The 25,010-nt window shown below is 44.2% G+C and overlaps 1 protein-coding gene across 2 annotated transcripts in view; it reads right to left on the reverse strand.

The window, feature by feature from the left end:
- Window positions 1-4,485: 4,485 nt before the first annotated feature.
- jmjd1c.L (jumonji domain containing 1C L homeolog) overlaps window positions 4,486-25,010 on the reverse strand; it is a 226,646-nt gene continuing 206,121 nt past the window's right edge. For both annotated transcript variants that reach the window (XM_018225114.2, XM_018225115.2), the window contains 16 exons: window positions 23,361-23,562; window positions 22,699-22,913; window positions 21,669-21,821; window positions 17,156-17,245; window positions 16,364-16,491; window positions 14,583-14,796; window positions 14,296-14,504; window positions 13,557-13,826; window positions 11,330-11,498; window positions 11,044-11,134; window positions 10,821-10,951; window positions 9,281-9,403; window positions 9,008-9,147; window positions 8,339-8,515; window positions 6,701-6,832; window positions 4,486-5,446 (listed from right to left, as the gene is read on the reverse strand). In XM_018225114.2, coding sequence (XP_018080603.1) covers window positions 5,357-5,446; window positions 6,701-6,832; window positions 8,339-8,515; window positions 9,008-9,147; window positions 9,281-9,403; window positions 10,821-10,951; window positions 11,044-11,134; window positions 11,330-11,498; window positions 13,557-13,826; window positions 14,296-14,504; window positions 14,583-14,796; window positions 16,364-16,491; window positions 17,156-17,245; window positions 21,669-21,821; window positions 22,699-22,913; window positions 23,361-23,562 — 2,534 coding nt within the window. In that variant the 3' untranslated portion in view covers window positions 4,486-5,356. The remainder of the gene's footprint in view (window positions 5,447-6,700; window positions 6,833-8,338; window positions 8,516-9,007; window positions 9,148-9,280; window positions 9,404-10,820; window positions 10,952-11,043; window positions 11,135-11,329; window positions 11,499-13,556; window positions 13,827-14,295; window positions 14,505-14,582; window positions 14,797-16,363; window positions 16,492-17,155; window positions 17,246-21,668; window positions 21,822-22,698; window positions 22,914-23,360; window positions 23,563-25,010) is intronic.

Genomic DNA, 25,010 nt, shown 5'->3' on the forward strand with positions numbered 1-25,010 from the left:
TGAAATGGATTTAACCCTATAGGTGTAAAAGTCTCGTTAACAGAACAAGTAAAACACTGATTTAACAAAAAAAGTGTATTTTATACAATTTGATATGTGAGTTTTTAACTCACACTTGCATTATTTTACTCGTTTTCTCTTAATGAATGAGGCAATATTAGCAATTTGAGTGAATATATTCTCTAAAGGAAAAGTAAAGCCTCCCAGGTTTAGCAGGACTTAGACACGTGACCTAAACTAATAAAACATATTTCTGAGACAAATCTCTATATTATGCAAAATAGCATTTCTGTATTTAGACCTTTATATCTTGTTACAGAAGTGGAATTACACACACACACATGTAGGCACATTAAAAAGCCCAGGTTATCCTGAAACAAATGATGTCGAATTTTCCCAGGTAAAATAAAACTCCTCCCCCTGACTGACAGTTGTAGTGTGTTAGAGATGTGAGGGTTTTTTTTTGTGTGTTCTCAGGAAGAAGAAATAGTAGCCGCTCGCTTATCCAATGTGTTCTGGGAAGATAAATAATTCCGGAAAAGGCTCCGGCACGGATTTGGCGCTTTCAAGGGGGGCCCGGCTATTTCAAAAGGGCAGCACAGCTGGGCCCCCCTTTAGGCCCGGACCTGGTACAGCAGTTTCTCCTGATGGCGCCCTGGGTATCAAGGAGTATAATGAAATACAGATGTATATTAGGATGGGGATGTATATTAGGATGGGGATGTATATTAGGATGGGGGTGTATATTAGGATGATGATGTATATTAGGATGGGGATGTATATTAGGATGATGATGTATATTAGGATGGGGATGTATATTAGGATGATGATGTATATTAGGATGGGGGTGTATATTAGGATGATGATGTATATTAGGATGGTGGTGTATATTAGGATGGGGGTGTATATTAGGATGATGATGTATATTAGGATGGGGGTGTATATTAGGATGATGATGTATATTAGGATGGGGGTGTATATTAGGATGATGATGTATATTAGGATGGGGATGTATATTAGGATGATGATGTATATTAGGATGGGGGTGTATATTAGGATGATGATGTATATTAGGATGGGGATGTATATTAGGATGGGGGTGTATATTAGGATGATGATGTATATTAGGATGGGGATGTATATTAGGATGGGGGTGCATTTGCAGAGCGCTTACCAGACACTTGGCAGCCACAAGACTTTCCTGAAGGTGCCCGGGAAAGCCTCTTACTCTATGTTGCTGCCAAGTCTGACGCGGTGCCGCAGGCCTGACATATCTGAGCGGTCACTCACTGACTTCACTTGACCTTAACTTTGTGCCATGTGCAGTGACACCGCCTTGTGCTTCTCTCTGCTGAGTCATCATTACGGGGGCAAATGGGGCCGTGCAAGTGATTAAAAGGTGCAAATGTTTTTCTTTGGTATAAACCTGGAGTCTGAATACAGAAGCTCAGCTCTTCAACTGTCACATTCTGTTATTATTCCACTACTCCCCCCTCTCCTTCCACTGGAATTTGCCTCTTGAGATCATGGGAGGACAACCCCCCCCCCTCTTCCCCACTGGAAAAATAGGAAACAATTTCTGTAAAATGTTGTTGTTTCCCACTGCCATCTAGTGGTCAGGCTTAGAATTGCTTAGAAGGAGTTTCTCCTTTCTCCTGAGCAGTGATGAGCTGCGAGTCTGACCTGAGAATTCAGGCAATTCATGAAAAACAATTGGCATTTTTTTCTGCACTACATTTTCCACGAGTCTCTGGGTATTAAATCAAATAATTCACTCACCCCTACTCCTGAGCTGTAAGTATCTCACCGATCAGTAATGTGAGGATTTGGGGACTTTATCTGCCTGGGGCCAAATGTCCAGCAGCCCAACTATGGGAGTTGTAGTTCAACGGAACATACAAACTCCTTGTAGATAGTGACCTAGCAGAAGTTAAACTCAGGATCCCAGCATTGCAAGGCAGCACTAGTCACCATTGTGCCACCAAACTACAAAAATCATTTTCAGGGGAGTAGTTAATCAAAGGCACCTGGCCGGCAAGGGGTTAATACTTCAGAGGAGCAGTTAATCAAAGGCACCTGGCCGGCAAGGGGTTAATACTTCAGGGGAGTAGTTATTCAAAGGCACCTGGCTGGCAAGGGGTTAATACTTCAGGGGAGTAGTTAATCAAAGGCACCTGGCCGGCAAGGGGTTAATACTTCAGAGGAGCAGTTAATCAAAGGCACCTGGCCGGCAAGGGGTTAATACTTCAGGGGAGTAGTTATTCAAAGGCACCTGGCTGGCAAGGGGTTAATACTTCAGGGGAGCAGTTAAGCAAAGGTGTACAGCTGTCAAGGGGTTAATACTTTAGGGGGATTTTCTCCCTTGCCAGGCTAATGGGTCACTGGTACTCTTATAAAGGAATTGTTGGGTTTCAGAAAGGATCTCTGACCACTGTTGCGCAGAATCTCAGCCATAAAGCAGAGCAGGGCTGCTGCTTTGTGAGAGACAGGAAGTAGAATTAACTATTTGACTGGACATCCCCGTGTCCTTGTGCAGCTGCATGTAATATTTGGGGTGAGCATCTCCCTTTAAAGGAGTAAAACCGCTCCTATGTAAAACCCTGCTTCATGTAAATAAACCATTTTCATAATAATATACTTTTTTTTAAGTAGTATGTGCCATTGGGTAATCATAAATAGAAAATTGCCTTTCCAGGGCCGTCCCCTGGGATCGTAGGATTCACTGTAGTCACAAACATACCAACAAACCATACATGTTAGGTCACATGAGCCAATGAACAGACAGAGTTGTGTCTTTTGCTTCCACACTTCTTCCTGTTACAGTTAGAGTTGTAGTATTTCTGGTCAGGTGATCTCTGAGGCAGCACACAGACCATCACAAAATGGTGGCTCAAGGCAAGAGATGTAAAAGGGCAAGATTTACTTAAATATATATTCCAGTTTGGTAAGATTCTTTAATATGTCACTTAATTTGATAAAAACTGTTTCTTAAAGGAATTGTTCAGTGTAAAAATAAAAACTGGGTAAATAGATAGGCTGTGCAAAATAAAAAATGTTTCTAATATAGTTAGTTAGCCAAAAATGTAATGTATAAAGGCTGGAGTGATTTGATGTATAACATGTCAGTCAGAACACTACTTCCTGCTTTTCAGCTCTCTTGGTTTACACTGACTGGTTACCCTGGTTACCAGGCAGTAACCAATCAGAGACTTGAGGGGGGGGCACATGGGTCATTTCTGTTGCTCTTGAATCTGAGCTGAATGCTGAGGATCAATTACAAACTCACTGAACAGAAATGTACCATGTGGCCCCCCTTCAAGTCACTGACTAACTCAGAGTTATAGAGCTGAAAAGCAGGAAGTTGGATTCTGGCTGTTTTATTAGACATCTGTTCACTCCAGCCTTTATATACTACATATTTGGCTAACTAACTATATTAGAAACATTTTTTATTTTGCACAGCCTGTCTATTTACCCAGTTTTTATTTTCACACTGAACTGTTCCTTTAAGTATTCATTTTGAGGGTATAGTTTTCCTTTAAATCTCTCAGATGAAGTTGTTAGTACAAAGTTAAAGTATGAGATGAAGCCGGGGGGGGCCTGGGGCTGTGCTGAGCCTGTGAATCAGTGTTGAGGAATATTGTTAGCGCTGAGAAAGGAAGGGCTTCTGTGGCAAAGTCTGCCGATGACGTGGGGGCCCGGCCAAACCACACTGGGACCATTGTTATCAGAGTAAAACACAGGAACTGGCAAATGCCAACGTGCATCACTGGAAGGTCAGAGCGACTGTAAGGGGCACCGCCAGCTGCTTCCCAGAATGTGACATTTAGGCCTTTATAATATCATATAATAATTCTTAATAACTGCCCAACTCAAAAAGAAATGACCTTTGTGTGACGACCTTTGAGTAATTCGCGACTTCCTGGATAACGGGTTTCCAGATAACAGATCCCATACCTGTATGTATACATACCTCCCAACAATTTGGAAGTAAAAAGAGGGACAAAAATATTTTTCGCACATTTTTGACCACGCCCCTTTTCTGTGGCCACACCCCCTAATTACCATGTTCATTTTACAAAATTTGGCAGGTTATGAAAGTTTGAAAATATTTCTCCTTATCTAAACTGTGTTTTTGTGTCTCAAAATTGTTACAAAGTATCTTATTTGCACCTGTTAGCTGTTCTGGGCTCTCTGCTAAAAGCCAATTAAGTGAGAAACTTTGTTTCTTTTTCTGGCTGTTCAGTGCAGAGAAAAGAGGGACTTTCCAGTACAAATGAGGGACTGTGGGTTGAGCTGTCAAAAGAGGGACTGTCCCTCCGAAAAAGGGACAGTTGGGAGGTATGTGTATATATATATATATATCTCATGAAACAGTCCCTATAGTGGCGCTTCCTTTTGTAGAACCGCATCAGTATGGCAGCACCCGCCTTATAAACCGTCAGCGCCCCCCCCGGAGGCCAAGAAGAGAAACGGGCGGCGACGTTTGAGAAAGTCTTTTTAATGGAAAATGTAAAACCCCTTTTCAACTTGAATGTACAAAGCCATGTGTAACACTTGCACTTATAACAAATTAAAGCAAGCCAATGTCTTTTTAAAAAAATACCTCATTGAATGTATAGATATGTATATATTTACATAGCATATTAACTTTTTCATATTTAGCTTCAAAAGTTTCACATAAATTTTACCAAAAAAAAAAAAAAAAAAATGAGACGACTCGTCTGAAATAAATTACATCTCCTGTTAATGGCGACAATTCTACACTGAGCAGGCATTGAGGTGTCTGTCTCTTTAATAGGGCGGCCATTTTTCTTCTAATCATATACAAAGTGTACAGGGGAGGGGGAGGGGTTTATTTGGCAGTTAAATCTCTCCGACCGTGTCATGGCTGCTCCCGGGAAACGCAGGCAATAGCTGGTGATTTGTGTTGACCCCTCACAGTTACCGTCTCAATGTCGGCAAATCCCCGTAGCAAACTATACAAAGTCACATTTACATTTGATCACAATATAGTGTAGAACTTGTTTGTCTTCAGAAAAATAAATACATTTAAACAATTTTTCTTTTGTTTTCACAAACGTTACATTTACACTATGATACAGCGTCCGTTGCTCTGGAACCTGCACCCCCACAAGCCTTGCCGACCCCCCGTTGGGCACACGAAGGGTCGGCCTCCTGCAGAGCGAAGTTGGGGGGTTTCCGGCTCCTCGTGGGCGGGTCTCAGCAGCTGTGATAATGACTGATACTGGTGTGGAGTCTGTAACACAGAAATACTAGGAGTCTTGGCACGGGGGGAGGGGTTGTGCAATGTGGCCCTCGGCGAGCGGGGGGGGGGCCCTTCCTTGGACTCTGATTAACAATCCTCCATCTCTTCCATGTCTTCCTCCTGAATCTTCAATGCTCTTACCATTTCCTTCACTGAATGGTATAGGATATTCTTAACCTGATTGGATAAAAGGGGAGAAATGATGGTAAGTACGACCCCTCCGACCCCTCCTGGGTTCCTCTGATGCAGCCCAAAATGCACGTGTGTAAGTACCAGGTGAGGAGGAGGAGGAGGAGGAGGAGGAGGAGGAGGAGGAGGAGGGCTGCCCAGGAGAAACCCAGAATGAAAGGAGGGAAACAAAAAAATAATATAGAGCCCTGCCTTAAAGGATAAGTAAACCTTTAAAATAAGTGGATGTAAAACTGACGAGGGGGCCATTCTAAGCACTTTTGAAATGTACATTATTTTATTTACTTTTTTTTCAATTCCAAGATATTAAAGGTCAAAAAAATTAGAAACCTTTTCTCTCAGAGCAGCCTCTTTCTTTCTCCTGACAACTTCCTGGGAGACGGCCTTTCTGTAATTTGGAGCTTTCTGGATAACAGGTTATACCATTACTCTACTCTCCTGTAACAAGCATTATCAACAGGGCGTAATGGAAATTTAAAGGAGAACTAAACCCTTAATTAAAAAAAACCCTACTTCCCCCCAGTCTAAGTGTTACCCCGGGGCAAATGCCCCTAACGTTTTACTTACCCCTCGGTACAGATTCAGGCATCGGAGTTCACAGGCGCCATCTTCTTCTCTTCGGAATGAGACCAGCGCGGCGGCACATGTGCAGTAAATGCGCCAAAACTCATGAAAATTGCAGAAGCGCCGGTCTCATTCCCAAGAGAAGAAGATGGCGCCCGTGAATTCCGATGCCGAAATCTGCACCGAGGGGTAAGTAAAACACTAGGAACATTTGCTCGGGGGGAACACTTAGGCTGGAGGGGGGGGACGACTATGTACGGTTGTTGTTTTTTTTAACTTTAGGGTTTAGTTCTCCTTTAAAAAGCCACTACAATTGTTTTCAGATTGTCTCTAATTAACGAGCTCTAACATTAACCCTTGCAGGTGGGTATTAGGAAGGTGAGTGTAGTCATTAACCCCTTGTTATCACTGCCTCTTGGTTCTGTGCATGAGCGCCACCCTCTGAGTAGAACAAGTGCAGCTGTAAAGAACAACATGGATCCCGTTGCACAGAGCCATTACTTGTATATAATGTGCCCAGGTATCTGCTGATTCCAGAACATTCCAGCCCCATTAGCCGGTGGCAATGCCCCACATCACGCGGGTTTATTTAACGGAATAACATGAATTTTCTACAGGCGATTTATCCGACTAAAAGACTAATAACAGCCCCTCCGACTGCGCTAATTCCCTCCGTACCTGCAGTTTATCGTCGTAATTGCTTTCTTCCTTAGAATGGCGAAGTTCCTGCGTTAAATGGAACGACTGGACGAGATGTTCCGGAGACACAAAGTCCTGAGTCACTTGGATGCAGCTGTGAAAATTCTGCACCTGTCGCACAAAAGAGAGAGCGAAGGCGCAACATTAACCCTTTGTGTGAGGGATAAGCCGTCTATTAAAGTGACGCACGCACAGGACGAGCCCCGCTGTTCCCTGCTATTGAGCAATATGGCAAGCGGCTATAGATATAAAGGAAGCCGAGTGTTGCCTTTAATCCCAGGTCAGGAGATTGCAGTCATTAAGTGGCAATGGAGTGAGTCACGTTTCTCCCGAGCAGCAGTGAAACGGCTCATTATGTTTCCTCTGCACCTCAGAGACGATCGCATCTCCGCTTCCCCGGCCAAAATATCAGGTCTGTCCAGCCGGGGGCCATTCTAATGAACAAGGGGCTCATTCACTTCTATTATTTATTGTACAATCACAGGGTCTTATCTGCACTGTCTGTTCTACCTTCTGACTGCACTATGATTCCATTTGTGGCCTTAAAGGAACAGTAACACAAACAAAGGGGTTTTAAAGTAATAAAAATATCATGTACTGTTGCCCTGCACTAGTAAAACCGATGTGTTTGCTTCAGAAACACTACTATAGTTCATATAAACAAGCTGCTGTGTAGCAATGGTGGAAACTAAATAAAGACTATATGGCACAGGTTAAATAGTGGATAACAGATAACACCATTATGTTCTACAGAGCTTATCTGCTGTGTAACCTGAGCCTTTTCTACTTTGAATGGCTGCCCCCATTGCTACACAGCAGCTTATTTATATAAACTATAGTAGTGTTTCTGAAGCAAACACATCAGGTTTACTAGTGCAGGACAACACTGCATTATATTTTTATAACGTTAAAACAATTTCATTTTTTGATGTTACTGATCCTTTAAAGGGATACTGTCCTGGGAAAACATGTTTTTTTTTCTTCAAAACACATCAGTTGCTGCTCCAGCAGAATTCTGCACTGAAATCCAATTCTCAAAAGAGCAAACTGATTTTTTTATATTGAAATCTGACATGGGACTAAACATATTGTCAGTTTCCCAGCTGCCCCCAGTCATGTGACTTGTGCTGATAAACTTCAGTCACTCTTTACTGCTGTACTGCAAGTTGGAGTGATATCACCCCCTTCCCCCCCCCCCCCAGCAGCCAAACAACAGAACAATGGGAAGGTAACCAGATAGCAGCTCCCTAACACAAGATAACAGCTGCCTGGTAGATCTAAGAACAGCACTCAATAGTAAAATCCAGGTCCCACTGAGACACATTCAGTTACAGTGAGTAGGAGAAACAACAGCCTGCCAGAAAGCAGTTCCATCCTAAAGTGCTGGCTCTTTCTGAAATCACATGACCAGGCAAAATGACCCGAGATGCACCTACACACCAATATTACAACTAAATATACTTGCTGGTTCAGGAATGAAATTTTATATTGTAGAGTGAATTATTTGCAGTGAAATTAAAACTACATCATAAAAATCCTGACAGAATCCCTTTAAATAAAATCTACTCATTGCCCTTTGTTCTCAAGACTGTAAGCTCCTGTGCCGGGGGGTCTCACCTGATAGATAGCTCCTGCGGGCAATATGATTGCATCCCCAAGGAACTGGACAAGCGTATAACTTTTCACCCCATAATCCTCCAGAAGGCTTTGGCGGAGTTTCTTGCTAAGGTACCAGTTCTGGTCTCTGATTGGGTCGTGGTCAGGAAGAATCTCCAGACACTGCTCTTTTGCTGCCTGCAACGGGGAAAAGACATGTGTGAGGGTAAAGCACAATAATAAACACTAGGGATGCACCAAATCCAGGATTCGGTCTTTTTCAGCAGGATCGGCCAAATCCTTCTGCCTGGCCAAACCAAATCCTATTTTGCATATGCAAATTATGAGCAGGAAGGGAAATCATGTGACTGTGTCACAATACAAGGATATGCAAATTAGGATTCTGTTCGGCCAAATCTCAAAGGATTTGGGGGTTCGGCCGGATCCAAAATAGTGATTTCAGTGCATCCCTGTTAAAACACACAGATAAACCCTGAGCAGCAGATTAATTCATACAACTCCCATCATGCTCTGCCGGCCCTCAGACAAGTCTAGTATGAAGTTCTCAGTTTATACAAAGACTGTCGGAGTCCTGGGAGCTCAAGTTCGAGGTTATGGGAAGCATCCATCTACCAGCGCCCAGAATTCTCTGATTCGGCACTAAACAGAACACAGCGGGAAGGGCTTTACCTTGTGCAAAAACTCTCGTATTTTGTCAGCGTCTCTGGTCTCGTATATGTGCCATAATGAGCCGGGGACCTCGCTGGAGTCCTTCAGCCTCTTCCTTAAATCTTCATCCAGTTCCTCCTCCTCAAACTTCTTTAACACCCCTGATAGAGAGATTTATCATTAATATTCCAGGCTCACAGACGATACAGAGGTGACAAGACGTGTATCCCCCACCTTCCCAGGGAGTATCTGTACAACCAGGTGTAGTCTCAGGAGGAAAGGAATGGAACCTACCAGATTTCGACGTTACTCCCAGACCCTTTGCAGCACCAACATAGACGAGGATATTGACCAGGTCTGACACTTCAATATGAAGGTTCGTTGTGCCCGTGTCTTGATCCTTTGTCGCTATTACACCTGCAATAAATGAACAATTCTGCTAATTAGAATTCAGACACTGTTACCCCAAGCAAATATCCTCTACTTTAGGGTCAGGTCATGCTCAGATTCGGGGACAATAGCCTCCCAGCGACAAATCTGCTCTTCTTCGGGGCGACTAATCTCCACAAATTGCCTCCCGCCGGCTAGAATGTAAATCTCCAGTGGGATGGCACTTGTCGTGTTTCAATTTCCGAAGTCGCACAAAGTTTCCTCCTGAGGTGATTTACATTCTATCCAGCGGGAGGCAGTTCTAGGGAGATTAGTCTCCCCCCTTTGGGGAGATTTGTCACCAGGCGACTAATCTCCCCAAATCTGAGCATGACCTGACCCTAAAGGGATTCTCTCATGATTTTTATGATGTCGTTTTTATTTTCTAAATGACTGTTTACACTGCAAATAATTCCCTCTACAATATAAAATTTAATTCCTGTATCTTTTTTTAGTTGTAATATTGGTGTGTAGGTGCATCTCAGGTCATTTTGTCTGGTCATGTGCTTTCAGAAAGAGCCAGCACTTTAGGATGGAACTGCTTTCTGGCAGGCTGTTGTTTCTCCTACTCAATGTAACTGAATGTGTCTCAGTGGGACCTGGATTTTACTATTGAGTGCTGTTCTTAGATCTACCAGGCAGCTGTTATCTTGTGTTAGGGAGCTGTTATCTGGTTACCTTCCTATTGTTAAGGTGGCCATAGACGTAGAGTTCCGCTTGTTTGGCAATGTCACCAAATGAGCGGATCTCTCCCCAATATGCCCACATTGAATTGATATCGCCCCGATCGGATCATAATGGACCGCATACACGCATAGATATGGCTGTAATCTGACGGGATTTTTTAACCTAACAATTTTCGGCTAAATATTGATCGGGGAAACCTGTCGGATGGCCCCACACACGGGCCAATAAACTGCCAACTCGGTGTGTCGGCAGCTTTTATCGGCCCGTGTATGGGGGCCTTTAGGCTGCTGGGGGGGGAAGGGGTGATATCACTCCAACTTGCAGTACAGCAGTAAAGAGTGATTGAAGTTTATCAGAGCACAAGTCACATGACTGGGGGCAGCTGGGAAACTGACAATATGTCTAGCCCCATGTCAGATTTCAAAATTAAATATAAAAAAATCTGTTAGCTCTTTTGAGAAATGGATTTCAGTGCAGTATTTTGCTGGAGCAGCACTATTAACTGATGCGTTTTGAAAAAACATTTTCCCATGACAGTATCCCTTTAAGTACCTACGCCACCCCCACCCCATAATAACCTCCCTCTCACCTATATAAGATGTAGGATACAGGAAATGTAACCCTATGTACCCCACTATTAGCCATTCTTCTCACCATCTTGCCCAACCCCCCCCCCCACTAGGCAATTCCATCTTGCTCACACAGATTAGGGTCTCACCATATGCACTGCACATCCGGGGGCCTAAATCCGGACGCACAAAGAACGCCGGCATGTGAGAGGCGAGGTTGAATTTCCCGTCAGGATTACAGTATTCCGGCACAGGGAGCATTTTAAAGAACTCTTCGTGCCTGGAATGAAAAAGTCATGAATGTTGAATAAAACGCCGCCCCCTGCAGGACACCTCAGTCATTACCATCAGACACAGCGATTCCCGCGTTACCTTGCGGCCATCATGTTCTTGAAGTCCTCCCCCGAAGGCTGGTCTTTCAGTTTCAGGAGGACGGTCTCCCCATTTTTTACTTTCTGCCTCTCTGTACAAATCAGATGTTACAGAATGAGACAAATGGAGATATAAATAAATACACGCATGACAGTTTGAGCTTAATGGAGGGGCATAGCCAAAATACATTCATATGGTGAAACAAGGGGTCACCACTAGACAAAGTGAATAAATGATCCAGTGTTTAATATTTGGACTGAGAACAAGAAGGAACGTCATCACTCACTTGACACATCCTCAAATCCGTCCCAGAATTCCTTGACGTTGCCGCTGGACAAGATTCCTTCTTTGCAGTTAAGGAGGTCTCCTTGATGATCCCCAAAATCATTGCCGATCGCCTCCAATTTCCAAAGATTGGCATTCATCCGTTTGTGGGTCCCAGACACAACGACCGTCTGTAATAGATGCAGATAATTAGAATTATAACAGGGGCTGTGTCAACAAGGGAAGAGAGAAAGAAATAAGAGCAGCTACGGTTTGGAATTTGTCCGAATCCTAAAGGTGGTCATAAACGTAGAGATTTCACCAAACAAGTGGATCGTTCCCCGATATGTCCACATTGAGGTGCCCAATATCAGGCTGATCTGATTGTGGGCCCAGGGCTCAACGATCAGATCATACTGCAGCCAATACGGGCGTTCGGATCTCGGGACGCATCAACGCACAGATGCGGCCGCAATCCGTCGGAGGGCCCCACACACGGGCCAATCAGCTCACGACTCAGTCTGTCGGCAGATTTCATCGGCCCGTGTATGACCAGCTTAAGTCTTCAGCAGAATCCAAGCCAAAACCAGTTTAGGAGCAAAGGAAAGTCCGGTGATGTTGCTCTGCTCAGAAAATCAAGTTAGTGACCGAATCCACTATTTGAGATTTGGCTGAACCCCCGAATCCTTTTTGAAAGATTCGGCTGAATACCAAACCAAATCAGAATGCTAATTTGCATATTCAAATTTGGGTCGGGAAAGGATGAAAAAAAACCAAAAAAATGTAATTTCCCTCCCTGCCCCTAATTTGCATCAGCCGAATCCAAACCCTGCTGAAAAAAGCCGAATCCTGGGCCGAATCCAGAACAGAATCCTGGATTCTGTGCATCCCTATTAGTGAGCAGATAGGAGCCATCTCTCTGATCGGTTAAAAGCAAAGTGACATCACAAGACTTTCCTCTGCTCTCTATTTTAACTTTCTGCCGACTGTGTTCCTTTAAGTTGAATTAATCATGTGTTATCTCTTCCTAGTGCCACAAACTCCCTGTTCCCTATAGGAAATAATTCTAGGCTGAACGCATTGCTCTGGGCACGTGTTTAAAAGGGATTCGTCAGGGTTTTTATGGTGTAATTTTTATCTCTAAATGACACTGTTTACACGGCAAATAATTCACTCTACAATATAAAATTTCATTCCTGAACCAACAAGTGTATTTAGTTGTAATATTGGTGTGTAGGTGCATCTCAGGTCATTTTGTCTGGTCATGTGCTTTCAGAAAGAGCCAGCACTTTAGGATGGAACTGCTTTCTGGCAGGCTGTTGTTTCTCCTCCTCAATGTAACGGAATGTGTCTCAGTGGGACCTGGATTTTACTATTGAATGCTGTTCTTAGATCTACCAGGCAGCTGTTATCTTGTGTTAGGGAGCTGTTATCTGGTTACCTTCCCATTGTTCTATTGTGAGGCTGCTGGGGAGCAAAGGGAGGGGGGTGATATCACTCCAACTTGCAGTACAGCAGTAAAGAGTGACTGAAGTTTATCAGAGCACAAGTCACATGACTGGGGGCAGTTGGGAAACTGACAATATGTCTAGCCCCATGTCAGATTTCTATTAACTGATGCGTTTTGAAAATAAATTTTTCCCATGACAGTATCCCTTTAAGGCTCTCAGGCTTCCCAGCTCTTCTACACACAACCAGCTCAGAGCCAGGGGGCTGAGAGTTGCAGTTTAACAACAGCTGGGGGTTGACCCTGCCTCAAAATACACAATTTCAGTCCTACCGCAGCTGATGGGAAAGTTTCCCTCCCATTGCCGTGCCAGGGAGGGAGTCAGACTATCAGGAGACGCTTCTATGTAACAAATGCAGCTGTTTCCCCGCACTCGCCGTGTGTTTTATCCCCCGTGACCTCTAATAAACGGGTATTTCTGGGAAGAGGTGGGCGGAGACTGGAATACACAGGCCACAAGGAGCAGCCGCACAGACAGGAGGAAAATTCCTTATAAACGATCCACAATTTGGTTTAGGAGTCCGATAAAGCCCAGGATTTTATATTTCCTTGGCAAGAAAAGTATAATTTCATATAAAGCTGTTTCTGATTTGCCTTAATGGCACCAAACCCTGTAACACAACTGGAGGCCTATGGGGAGTAATAGGAAGAGCAGCCAGAGACTATAAGATTCACAGCGGATACTATTAGGGGGCCCCCACAATAAACGGTAAAGTCTCAGCGAAGCCCCCCGGCTACTGACCTTGCCCTGCTTCCAGCATTCTTGGAACATCTTCCAGTTGTGAATGTGTCTGTGTTCCTTGAGCCATAGGATGTGCCTCTCGCAGATCCAGGAATGGGGGATCTCTTGCTTCTCCTTCTCAGCCTCCTCCAGGGGGACCTCCGACACTTCTTCCTTTGGCTCCGGCTGAACGACGGGTTTGGGGGTCCTCGTGGCGGGAATTTTGTTTTCGACGACTGAGGCGATGATGTCATCCAAGATGTTTGGCATGGACCTGCCCCCTCTATTGCACTGTAAGGAAACGTGTGTGTGAAGTGGAGTCTTGATCACTGCCAAAATAGTGTGCCCCCCTATAGAACTGGCTCTCCTTAATAACTATGCCCCCCCCATATAACTGTCTTTCCTTTATAGCCATGCCCCCCCAATATAACCGTCTCTCCTTTATAGCCATGCTCCCCCCCCCAATATAACTAGTTTGACTTTATAGCCATGCCCCTCCCCCAATATAACCATCTCTTCTTTATAGCCATGCCCCTCCCCCCAATATAACTAGTTCTCCTTTATAGCTATGCCCCTCCCCCCCAATATAACGTTCTCCTTTATAGCCATGCCCCTCCCCCAAATATAACGTTCTCCTTTATAGCCATGCCCCTCCCCCAATATAACGTTCTCCTTTATAGCCATGCCCCTCCCCCCAATATAACTGGCTCTCCTTTATAGCCATGCCCCCCTATATAAGAGTATCTATCAACACACTTACTGGATTGGTGGCTGAATAGACTGGTGCAAAGGCAATACCAGCGTCTATAGAGCCGAGGCGCAGTTTCCCGGCGGTGGTTGTGAGCAAATCGCGTAAGGTGGAGCCTGGCTCGTTAGCCGGCGGGGAGGACGACTTGCAGTTGACAGTTTCAGAAATGTCTTGGTCTCTCTCTTCTTTGATATGTTTCCCACTGAGACATTCCTTGTTCTCTGCAATGAAGAGCCGGCCGTTATGAGACTGCACAACACTCCGATACCTTGTACCTTCAGCCTTCCCCGGGGACTTACCTTTCTTCTCTTCCCTGGACTTCTGTTCGGCTAAATCTGCCAGCCAGTGCAGAGAGGAATGGGACTCGGAGGAGGTGAGTTTGCTGTCGGAGCTGGAGTCGCTCCCCGGGCTTGCGTTGCCGTTAGTTTCAGGCTTTTGGGGCGAGTTCTGATTCGGAGACTCGGGCAAACACAGGGATATCTTGTTACTGTGGTTGAGGACGTTCTGCAGCACCTGCCATAGGAGGAAAAGGAAACCATTATATATATTTATATTTGATGAAGGCGTTGAGCCTAAGCACGTTAAAGTAACACAAAGCTGTATTTAAAACTGCCGGCCTGACATTACTCAGCCACATGCGGGTGAAACACAGAATTATCCAGAGACACAAATGAGTCCATGGCTGAGGCAGCAAAGCCTGTGCCAATATAAATACTGAAACGGGCGCAGAGTTATTTCTGCAATGATACAGTTTTACGTCAAGTCAAGTCTGTTCCATTGCTCAGGCCTTTGGGCAGGCTCCGGCTTTGTTCTGTTAGTAGCCAGCCTACAACTAGCACGTCCCAATACACCAATTAGTATCCAATTAGTATCTGCTGATCAGTGGGTAACTTGATATTACTGGCCCATTCAGCAGATGATCTGTTTCCAAAATTCTTAAATTGCACATCTGTGTCGGCCTCACTGGGCCTCCTATATGTCTGGGCCCAATACCAGAGTCTGCTGAGAACCTTAAAGGAACAGTTCAGTATAAAAATAAAAACTGTGCAGAATAAAACATGTTATCAATATAGTTATTTAGCCAAAAATGTAATGTATAAAGGCTGGAGTGACTGGATGTGTAACATAATAGCCAGAACACTACTTCCTGCTTTTCACCTCTCTTGGTTTCCACTGATTGGTTACCAGGCAGTAACCAATCAGTGACTTGAGGGGGGCACATGGGCCATAACTGTTGCTTTTGAATCTGAGCTGAATACTGAGGATCAATTGCAAACTCACTGAACAGTTATGTCCCATGTGGCCCCCCTTATAGTCACTGACTAACTCAGAGTTAGAGAGTCTATTTACCTAGTTTTATTTTTATACTAAACTGTTCCTTTAAAGAACAAGGAAAGTTAAACTAAAGAAGTAGGTAGGAATGTTGTACATGATGTTTTGTGCTTCTGTACCAGCCCAAGGCAACCACAACCCTTTAGCTGTAAAGATCTGTGTCTCCAAAGATGCCCCAGTAGCTCCCCATCTTCTTTTCTGCGGATTCACTGCACATGCTCTGTGCTGCTGTCACTTACTGAGCTTAGGGACCCACTCACAATATACAGTACACATAGAATAGAAATGTCACAATATAAGGCTGATTAGTAATTAATACAGATAATTACTACATGGCAGCACAGAAACCAGTGCAATTAGCATCAGAATTTAATAATCAGCAAACCTGTAGCATCAGCTTATATTACAGGGGAAGCTCATTTTCTGCTGGATAATTAGTGACGAGCCCTAAGCTTAGCTTCTCAACAGCCAATCAGAGCCCACTGAGCATGTGAGTGTCACAGACACTTTCCAAGATGGTGACCCCCTGTGACAAGTTTGAAGTCCTGGATCATTGCTGCTATTGACAAGCTGAAACTTTAGCCTCGTGCAATAAGTTCACTATATAAAATATGGAATTTTTAACCATATTCATTTTTAGGGTTTAGTTCTCCTTTAACCTGACTATACCAGTAGGTTATTCCAATGGAATCGGAGCACTTTCTCAGCCTCCATTAAACACAGCAAGAAGAGAAGGATAAAGGTTCACCTGTGAGACTCCGTTCATCGGCGGGTACTTGGGGGCCTGTGGGCTCTGCTTGGAGACACAGTGACAGTGCGATTGGATTTCAAATCGATCTCGGAGATGATGCATGGCCTCCAGGAGATCTGTCAGAACTGCAACGAGGGAATCAATAGAATATATTCTGTTAATCGTTAAAATACATTGACCAATTAGTTTCTCTGGGGGTTCTATCTGCAAAGTATGCAAGGGCCCACCAAAACCCTCCTGCTATGTTACCCCCCAGCCATGTTTGTAATGTACAGCAGATCTCTTGCACCCCTCATTGCACGGGATACAGTCCTGCAGCGAGTCGGGTACCCGTGGGTTACCCGCAACCCGCAGTGGGTTACTCGCAACCTGCAGGGTATAGACGTGGGTCGCCAGTTCTGCAGCTCGTGAGTCGGGTCCTCTCAATAACGATTTTTACTCCTTTTTTCTGATAACGCCTACTTCCAATGACGTCACTTCCTGATTCTTGATGGTCAGTGGGTCTGGGTTGCAGATAAGGTACTTGCGGGTCGGGTAGAGGGTCCAAGCGGGTAAGAATGCGGGTTCGGTTCCAAAAAATGGACCCGCGCAGGAATCTAGCACAGGAACACGTCACAGTATCCTTCATAAGAGAATGCTGGGAGTTCTTATTGTGCAGCAGGAGGGGGTGCGGATATACCATAGGACTATCATTATTATCTCCCCTTAGAGAGGTGTTGGCATAATAATGACATTACCAGGGGCCGTGGGCAACACAAGTTATACCAGAACCAATGAAATTGTACCTACCTGAACTAGGGATAATCTGGGTGGGCATGAGGTGCTTGTAATCATGCGGCTGCCCCTTGACGCATTTCATCCAAGTGTACAGTTCTTTATCTGCAAATACAGGACACGTCTAAGCACAAGGGGTGTAAATAAAGGCAAAGCAAATGGCAAGAAAGGACCAACTGCAGGTTAAACAAAGAACCATTAATAGGAGAAGAGCTGAAGTGAAAGAGGCAGCGCTGGCCCCACAACATGCGATTCCCACATGGAGCGCAGAGGTTAAATGACTGAGGAGGAAGAAGAAGAAGAAGCAGCCTACATGCATTAACTAACAACGACCCAGTAAAGGAAGTGTGTCTGGACTCAAGCCACTCCGTTTTCCTTAAATGAAAGCCAAAACCAGTTTAGGAGCAAAGGAAAGTCCGTTGTTCTACTCAGAAAATGAAGTTAGTGAGCAGATAGGAGCCATCAGACGCTTCTCTGGTCGGTTATAAGCAAAACAACATCACAAGACTTTCCTCTGCTCTCTATTTTAACTTTCTGCCGACTGTGTTCCTTTAAGTTGAATTAATCATGTGTTATCTCTTCCTAGTGCCACAAACTCCCTGTTCCCTATAGGAAATAGTTCTAGGCTGAACGCATTGCTCTGGGCACGTGTTTTAAAGGGATTCGTCAGGATTTTTATGATGTATTTTTTTCAAAATGACACTGTTTACACTGCAAATAATTCCCTCTACAATATAAAATTTCATTCCTGAACCAACAAGTGTATTTTTTAGTTGTAATATTGGTGTGTAGGTGCATCTCAGGTCATTTTGCCTGGTCATGTGCTTTCAGAAAGAGCCAGCACTTTAGGATGGAACTGCTTTCTGGCAGGCTGTTGTTTCTCCTACTCAATGTAACGGAATGTGTCGCAGTCAAAACAATTGCTGCAGCAGCACTCCGACTGTTGATTTCAACTTTTTATTTGTGCAAATAATATGGCAACGTTTCGGGCTATACCAGCCCTTTACCAAGCCTAGTGTACTGTGAATGTGTCGCAGTGGGACCTGGATTTTACTATTGAGTGCTGTTCTTAGATCTACCAGGCAGCTGTTATCTTGTGTTAGGGAGCCGTTATCTGGTTACCTTCCCTTTGTTCTTTTGTTTGGCTGCTGGGGGGAAAAGGGAAGGGGGTGATATCATACCAACTTGCAGTACAACAGTAAAGAGTGACTGAAGTTTATCAGAGCACAAGTCACATGACCAGGGGCAGCTGAGAAACTGACAATATGTCTAGCCCCATGTCAGATTTCAAAATCAAATTTAAAACATCTGTTTGCTCTTTTTGCTCTGATTTCAGTGCAGAATTCTGCTGGAGCAGCACTATTAACCGATGTGTTCTGGAAAAAACTTTTCTCCTTTGTATACGATGGGCCAATGCCGATACAGTCCTCTCTCCTGTCCCACAGACACCTGGTACCTGTGGTCCCACCCACTAGCTGATATTTAATACAGGAGTCGGTATGACTACATTGTAACCTCATTGAACCTACCGGCCCTTTAAGGGATATTGCTAAATAAAAGCACTTTTCTTTGTGGATTTGTTTTTCCCGGTTGTTTGAGCGGACGCTGCGCCCAGTGATTGGTCGGCACAATTGAGCTGGTTTCGCTGGGGCTCCTCTGGGGTCACACTCTGACTGCGCCCGGAGATTGCAAAATGCAGCCCCTTGTAAATGGCTCCGTGTGTTTCCAGCAACAGAGACAGCACTGTGTGTTCTGGGGAAGGGACCAGCTGGGCGGCTCACACTAACAGCAGCTTCTCCGAATCCCAGAGGAGTTTATTCCCGATAAAGCCAGGCAGGTATTTGCTCCCAATACTGTTTCAGTTATTGAAGCAGCAATGCAGGTCACATGGAAAAGGATTATCATTAAAGGGGTGGTTCACCTTTAAATTAACTTTTAGTAGGTTATAGAATGGCTGATTCTAAGCAAATTTTCAATTGGCCTTCATTATTTATTTTTTATAGTTTTTTTTTTTTAATTATTTGCCTCTTATATGGGATCACCGACCCCATATAGAAAACAAATGCTGTGTAAGGCCACACATATATTGTTATTGCTACTTTTTATTACTCATCTTTCTCAGTCCCTCTCCTATTCATATTCCAGTCTCTCATTCAAATCAGTGCATGGTAACTAGGGTACTCTGGACCCTAGCAACCGGATTGCTTAAATTGCGAACTGGAGAGCTGCTGAATTAAAAATTAAATACCTCAAAAGCCACAAATAATAAAAAATGAAAACCAATTGCGTAATACTAAAAGTTAAGTCAAAGGTGAACAACCCCTTTAATAACAAACGGAGAATCCCTATATAAGGGCAGTGGGATACATGGGTGGCCAATAATTACTTCTTATAATAAACAATTTGAAAACAGACCCTGGAAGCATGTGGCACTCTGCTGTGACTTTCCCTTTAAGGGTCAGGGCAGATTCGGGGAGATTAGTCACCCAGCGACAAATCTCCTCTTCTTCGGGCGACTAATCTCCCGAACTGCATTCCCGGTGGCTAAGATGTTTATCGCCGGCGGGATGGCACTCGGAGCAATTCGTTTTTAGGTAGTTTCGTCGTGAGGCAACTTCGGAAAAACAATCGCTCCGAGTGCCATCCCGCCGGTGATTTACCACATGCTTCCGGGGTCTGTTTTCAAATTGTTTATTATAGAAGAGGAGATTAGTCGCCCCGAATTTTACCTGTGTGCCCTGACCCTAACTCTGTGCACTAATGCTAATTACAGATTGGTTTGCTAGGGGTTAATGCCCGCTGTATCCTATTAAACCCACTTTGCAGCAGTAGCAACAGATTTGCTTTAATTCCCCCCCTTTGAATACAACTGCCCCTGGTGGTCCCCCCTACACTATCCACGTAATGTTCCCCCACCCCAGCCTCCCACAGAACAAAACAGAGCTACAGTGATATCATGAGGGGCTGTGGCCTGTACCCAACACTGGACGATTCCATTTAGAGACCAATAACTCTCTGTTCCTCAGGAAACTGCAGAGATGGAGCCAGCGGAGGAGGCCGACGTTACATGTTCCCAGAAACTTCAGCCTCAGATTTCTTTTTCCCCCCATTAAACTTACAATCCAATTTCCCTTCTAATACAAATGGAATTTCTGCACAAACCAGAGCCATTTGGCATTGCTCTAATATTGTCCTAAATGCTGATTAAGCTTCCTGGATATAAGGGCAATGGTTTCTGAAATAATCAAGTTTATCTTCACTATTCCTCTCTCAGCATCTGTTTCTTCTTATTCTCTCTTCATTCAGCAGTTGGGTGTCAGATATTCAATGACAGTTAGATCCAATATATCTTATAGGGGGCTCCTTTCCTAGCAGATATATTAGAGCTCACTCAAATAACTGATTCCAGTACAAACAAAATCTAACAAAATAACTGCCTTTTGCACAAATTCTGCATGTAGAGAGACATGATGTCTGGTGATTTTAATAGTGAGCTCTAATACATCTTCTAGGCAAAAGGAGCCCCCCTATAAGATATATTGGATCTAACTGTCAATGAATATCTGACACCCAGAGAGGAATAGTGAACATAAACTTGATTATTTCAGAAACACTACATAATATTTAATTGATTGTATTTAGAAAGTTTCAGTATGATGGAAGTTAATATATTAAATTTTCACTTTGTGATAGTTCCCCTTTAAACAGAGAGGCGTCATGGAAGTCTTGCACTTTGTGTTATTATTCCACCAGGCAGATCCTGAGCACATACTGTATATATATATATTAGGGCTGCACTGAATCCAGGATTCGGTTCGGGATTTGGCCTTTTTCAGCAGGATTCAGAATTGGCCGAATCCATCAGGCCAGCCGAACCGAATCCTAATTTGCATATGAAAATTAGGGGCGGGGAGGGAAATCACGTGACTTAGTGTCACAAAACAAGGAAGTAAAAAATGTTTCCCCCTTCCCACCCCTAATTTGCATGTGCAAATTAGGATTCGGTATTCGGCCAAATCTTTCGTGAAGGATTCGGTGGTTCGGCCGAATCCAAAATAGTGGATTCAGTGCATCCCTAATTTATATACACTCTGCATAGGAAGTACATTGTCCAATCAAAACACATTTGCTTCTGGTTATTTAACCCCTTATGTGCGTGTTGGGAAGGGGCTGGAGTTTGAGAAGCAGATGTGGCTGATCACACACTTGTCAGTAACTTGCATGTGGGGGCAGGTATAGCCGGGGTTCACACAACCCCCCCAAAAACAAAACAGTTTATTAGCAGAGGTGAAGCTTAGCAGCCCGGGAACCCCCCCCCCAGACAAATTGGTACATTCCTGTCTCCGAGCCAAACCTTATTGAAAGAGTTAAAGCTGAAGGGTGAGGGGAAATGAGGAAACGTCCCAGTTTAATGACAGGAAGGTGGGGGGGGAGCAGAAAAACAGACAGCAGTTCAGCAGATTGGCCGGTCTCGCAGGACGGCTTGATAAGCACTTCTGGCAGTGGCGGGCAGACATGAGCTACTGACCTCGAGATATTTTCATTTCCTTTGCTTTGTAACAATCCAGACACACCACAAAGCCACATTTCTGGCAGACCCAGTGGATGTTGAACAAGGTGGCCTCGCAGGCGTCACACATTTCCCGCACCCCACGCACTGCGCGCTTCCACGCGATTTTAGCTGAAACGAAAAACATTGCAGAACCTGTAACACCTGCGATACGAGAACGGTTTCCTTTCTAATCCCGCGTGCTTGCTCCTGATGCATGATGGGATACCAGCACAAGGCACCGTTTATAGAATAGATACATCAGCCCCCTACGGGTGTAATACACGTCGGCCTCCCCATCAGGAAAAGGGCTCACAGGAGAATGAGGCCCCTAGAGCCATAATTTATATTAAAGGGGTGGTTCACCTTTATGTTAACTTTTAGTATGTTATAGACTGGCCAATTCTAAGCAACTTTTCAATTAGCCTTCATTATTTATTTGTTATAGTTTTTTCTTTATTTGCCTTCTTCCAGCTTTCAAATGGGGGTCGCTGACCCCATCTAAAAACAAATGCTCTGTAAGGCTACAAATGTATTATTATTGCTACTTTTTTTATTCATCTTTCTATTCAGGCCTCTCCTATTCATATTCCAGTCTCTTATTCAAATCAATGCATGGTTGCTAGGGTAATTTGGACCCTAGCAACCAGATGGCTGAAATTGCAAACTGGAGAGCTGCTGAATTAAAAGCTAAATAACTAAAAAAAAAACACAAATTATAAAAAATGAAAACCAATTGCAAATTGTCTCAGAATATCACTCTCTTCATCATACTAAAAGTTAACTCAAAGATGAACATCCCCTTTAATGGACACACTTTAGAGCAAGCAACATGGCAGCTCCTTCGGCATCATGCAAATGGGTTCACTAGGCAGGTGGCAGAGAAACACCTGTGTTGACACTGACCAAAACATCGGGGGAGGGGGGGGAACGTGCCACCCCCCCCCCAAGGTTTTACATGTGACCAAAAGGTATTTGGACGATCACATGACTCGCTGCGTTCACTTACCATCCTTTTTCACCCAGGACATGGCGGCTTTCTCAGAGGTGACCAGCTGGCAGAACTTGTCTCCGATATAAGCCAAGACGTATTTGACTGTTTCCAGGTCCAGCTCCTCATCTTCGTAATGCTCGTGTGACCACAGGCTCAGGGATTCGTCGTCGTACTGATCCGGAGAGGAAAAGCCGTCTATTCGCACCACTCCGTTTTTACTGAACGATAACCTACAGACACACGTTCAGCGAATCAGTAACAACCAAGGGTGCTCACTTACATTCTTGGGGTGTTCCCAGAGACCACCGTTGGTGTATATGGCTCCAATGTAATTATATATATATATATATATATTAGGGATGTATCGAATCCACCATTTTGGATTTCAGCCGAACCCCCAAATCCTTTAGAAAAGATACAGCCAAATACTGAACCAAATCCAAATTTGCATATGCAAATTAGGGGTGGGAAAGGGAAAACATTTTTACTTCCTTGTTTTGTGACAAAAAGTCATGTGATTTCCCTCCCTGCCCCTAGTTTGCATGTGCAAATTAGGATTTGGCAGGGAGGGAAGGATTCGTCCGAATCCTGCCGAAAAAGGCTGAATCCCAAACCGAATCCTGGATTTGGTGCATTATATTATATATATATATATATATATATGAAGCAGGACTTACCTTCGGAAGTAATAGAATCTGCAAAACACAGGTGAGTGGGTGGATTCTTCCCCTTTCTTGGTGCGAATGAGCCGACACTCTCTGCACTTCTGGAGGTTGGGTCCGATCTCGCAGCAGGAGTCGTCCTGTAAGAAGGATTCGCCCGTCTGCTTGAGCTTCTTCACCTTCCGCCAGTCTTTTAACACTGAGCGAGGAATTCCAGCTGCAAAGGCATCACAAGAACGTGATTTCAGTTGGCGTATGTGTGAGTTGTGTTTCTGCAGAGGGATATTCTACCCTCCCCTTAGGGCCTAATGGAGACCGTGGCCCTTTAAAAAAACCTCAATAAGTCACATTCAGAGTTTTCAGGGAAGGGCAAGGCCATAGCAACATATTATATGGATCTAGATCAGAGCCTGGCTGCCTACAGTCAACATGATGTTGATAAACTACAACTCCCAGGATGCAACGTTTATAGAGATATAAAGCAAAAAACCACACTGGAGCCGATACATGAATATATTTTAGATATAAATAAGCAATTTACAAGTGGTAGAATAATTCCTCCCCAGACATCCACTAGAGGGCGCTGTTCTCTAAGGCACAACTGGTGTGTCCAGATTCCTGCTCCAAACAGACATTCCTCAATGGAAACAGGGGTCTGGCACAGGCTGTTTAATCACAACCCCAACCAACAATATAAGGCTAAAGTTCTCCTGCCAATTTCACTTCCAACATCGATTAAAATATAATCATCCTCATTTATATCAGGGGATGGAGGGGCAGAAGACAGACATTAAGGAGAGATCATTATCATACACCGTCTGCTTAAGGGTAGAGATACACGTGGAGATTTGGGGAGATTAGTCGCCCGGCGACAAATTGCCTCTTCTTCGGGCGACTTATCTCCCCGAACTGCCTTCCTGCCGGCTAGAAACTAAATTGCCGGGGGGATGGCACTCGGAGCGCTAGCAATCTGAGCTGGGAAGATCTGAGCATGCTCAAAAGTCAATAGCCAAAGCAAATTCCTGAGGGAGGGGGTTGTGTGGGTTAGAGGAGGAGAAGGATTTCTAAGTGATTAAGGGAATGCTGCAGCCTCACTGTTTACCTTTTAACAACCAGAGTGACACGTATCTAAAGATGTCAAAGAGGCTGTTCACTGATTACATTTTTGCATGTCCTTACTCTGTAGAATGTTTTTAGCATACCGGAGTAAAAAGCTCTGTTTGTTTAGTATAGCAGCTGCCATATTAGCTAGGTGTGACATCACTTCCTGCCTGAGTCTCTCCCTGCTCACTTATAGATCTGGGCTCAGATTACAGCAGGAAGGGGAGGAGGGGGAGAGGAGCAAACTGAGCATGCTCAAGCCCTAGCCCTGGAGGTTTAAGCTGAAAACAGGAAGTCTGATACAGAAGCCCATGAGTACACAATAGAAGGAAAGAAATGTGGTGTTTCTTTTGACAGAGGACTCAGAGCAGCATTACTTTGAGGGTTTACTGGTGTATTTATATAGACCTTTCTGATCAAGCTTACTTAGTTTTAACCTTTCCTTCTCCTTTAAAGGGAAATAACTTGATAATAATAACTTTCCGATATCACTAGTGACCCCTGAGTGGTGCCATGCTCTGGTGCTACAGGACACGGACAGATGAACCCTACTCTCAACTACAG

The sequence above is a fragment of the Xenopus laevis genome, chromosome 7L, assembly GCF_017654675.1.
Source record: "Xenopus laevis strain J_2021 chromosome 7L, Xenopus_laevis_v10.1, whole genome shotgun sequence".
Taxonomy (NCBI): domain Eukaryota; kingdom Metazoa; phylum Chordata; class Amphibia; order Anura; family Pipidae; genus Xenopus; species Xenopus laevis.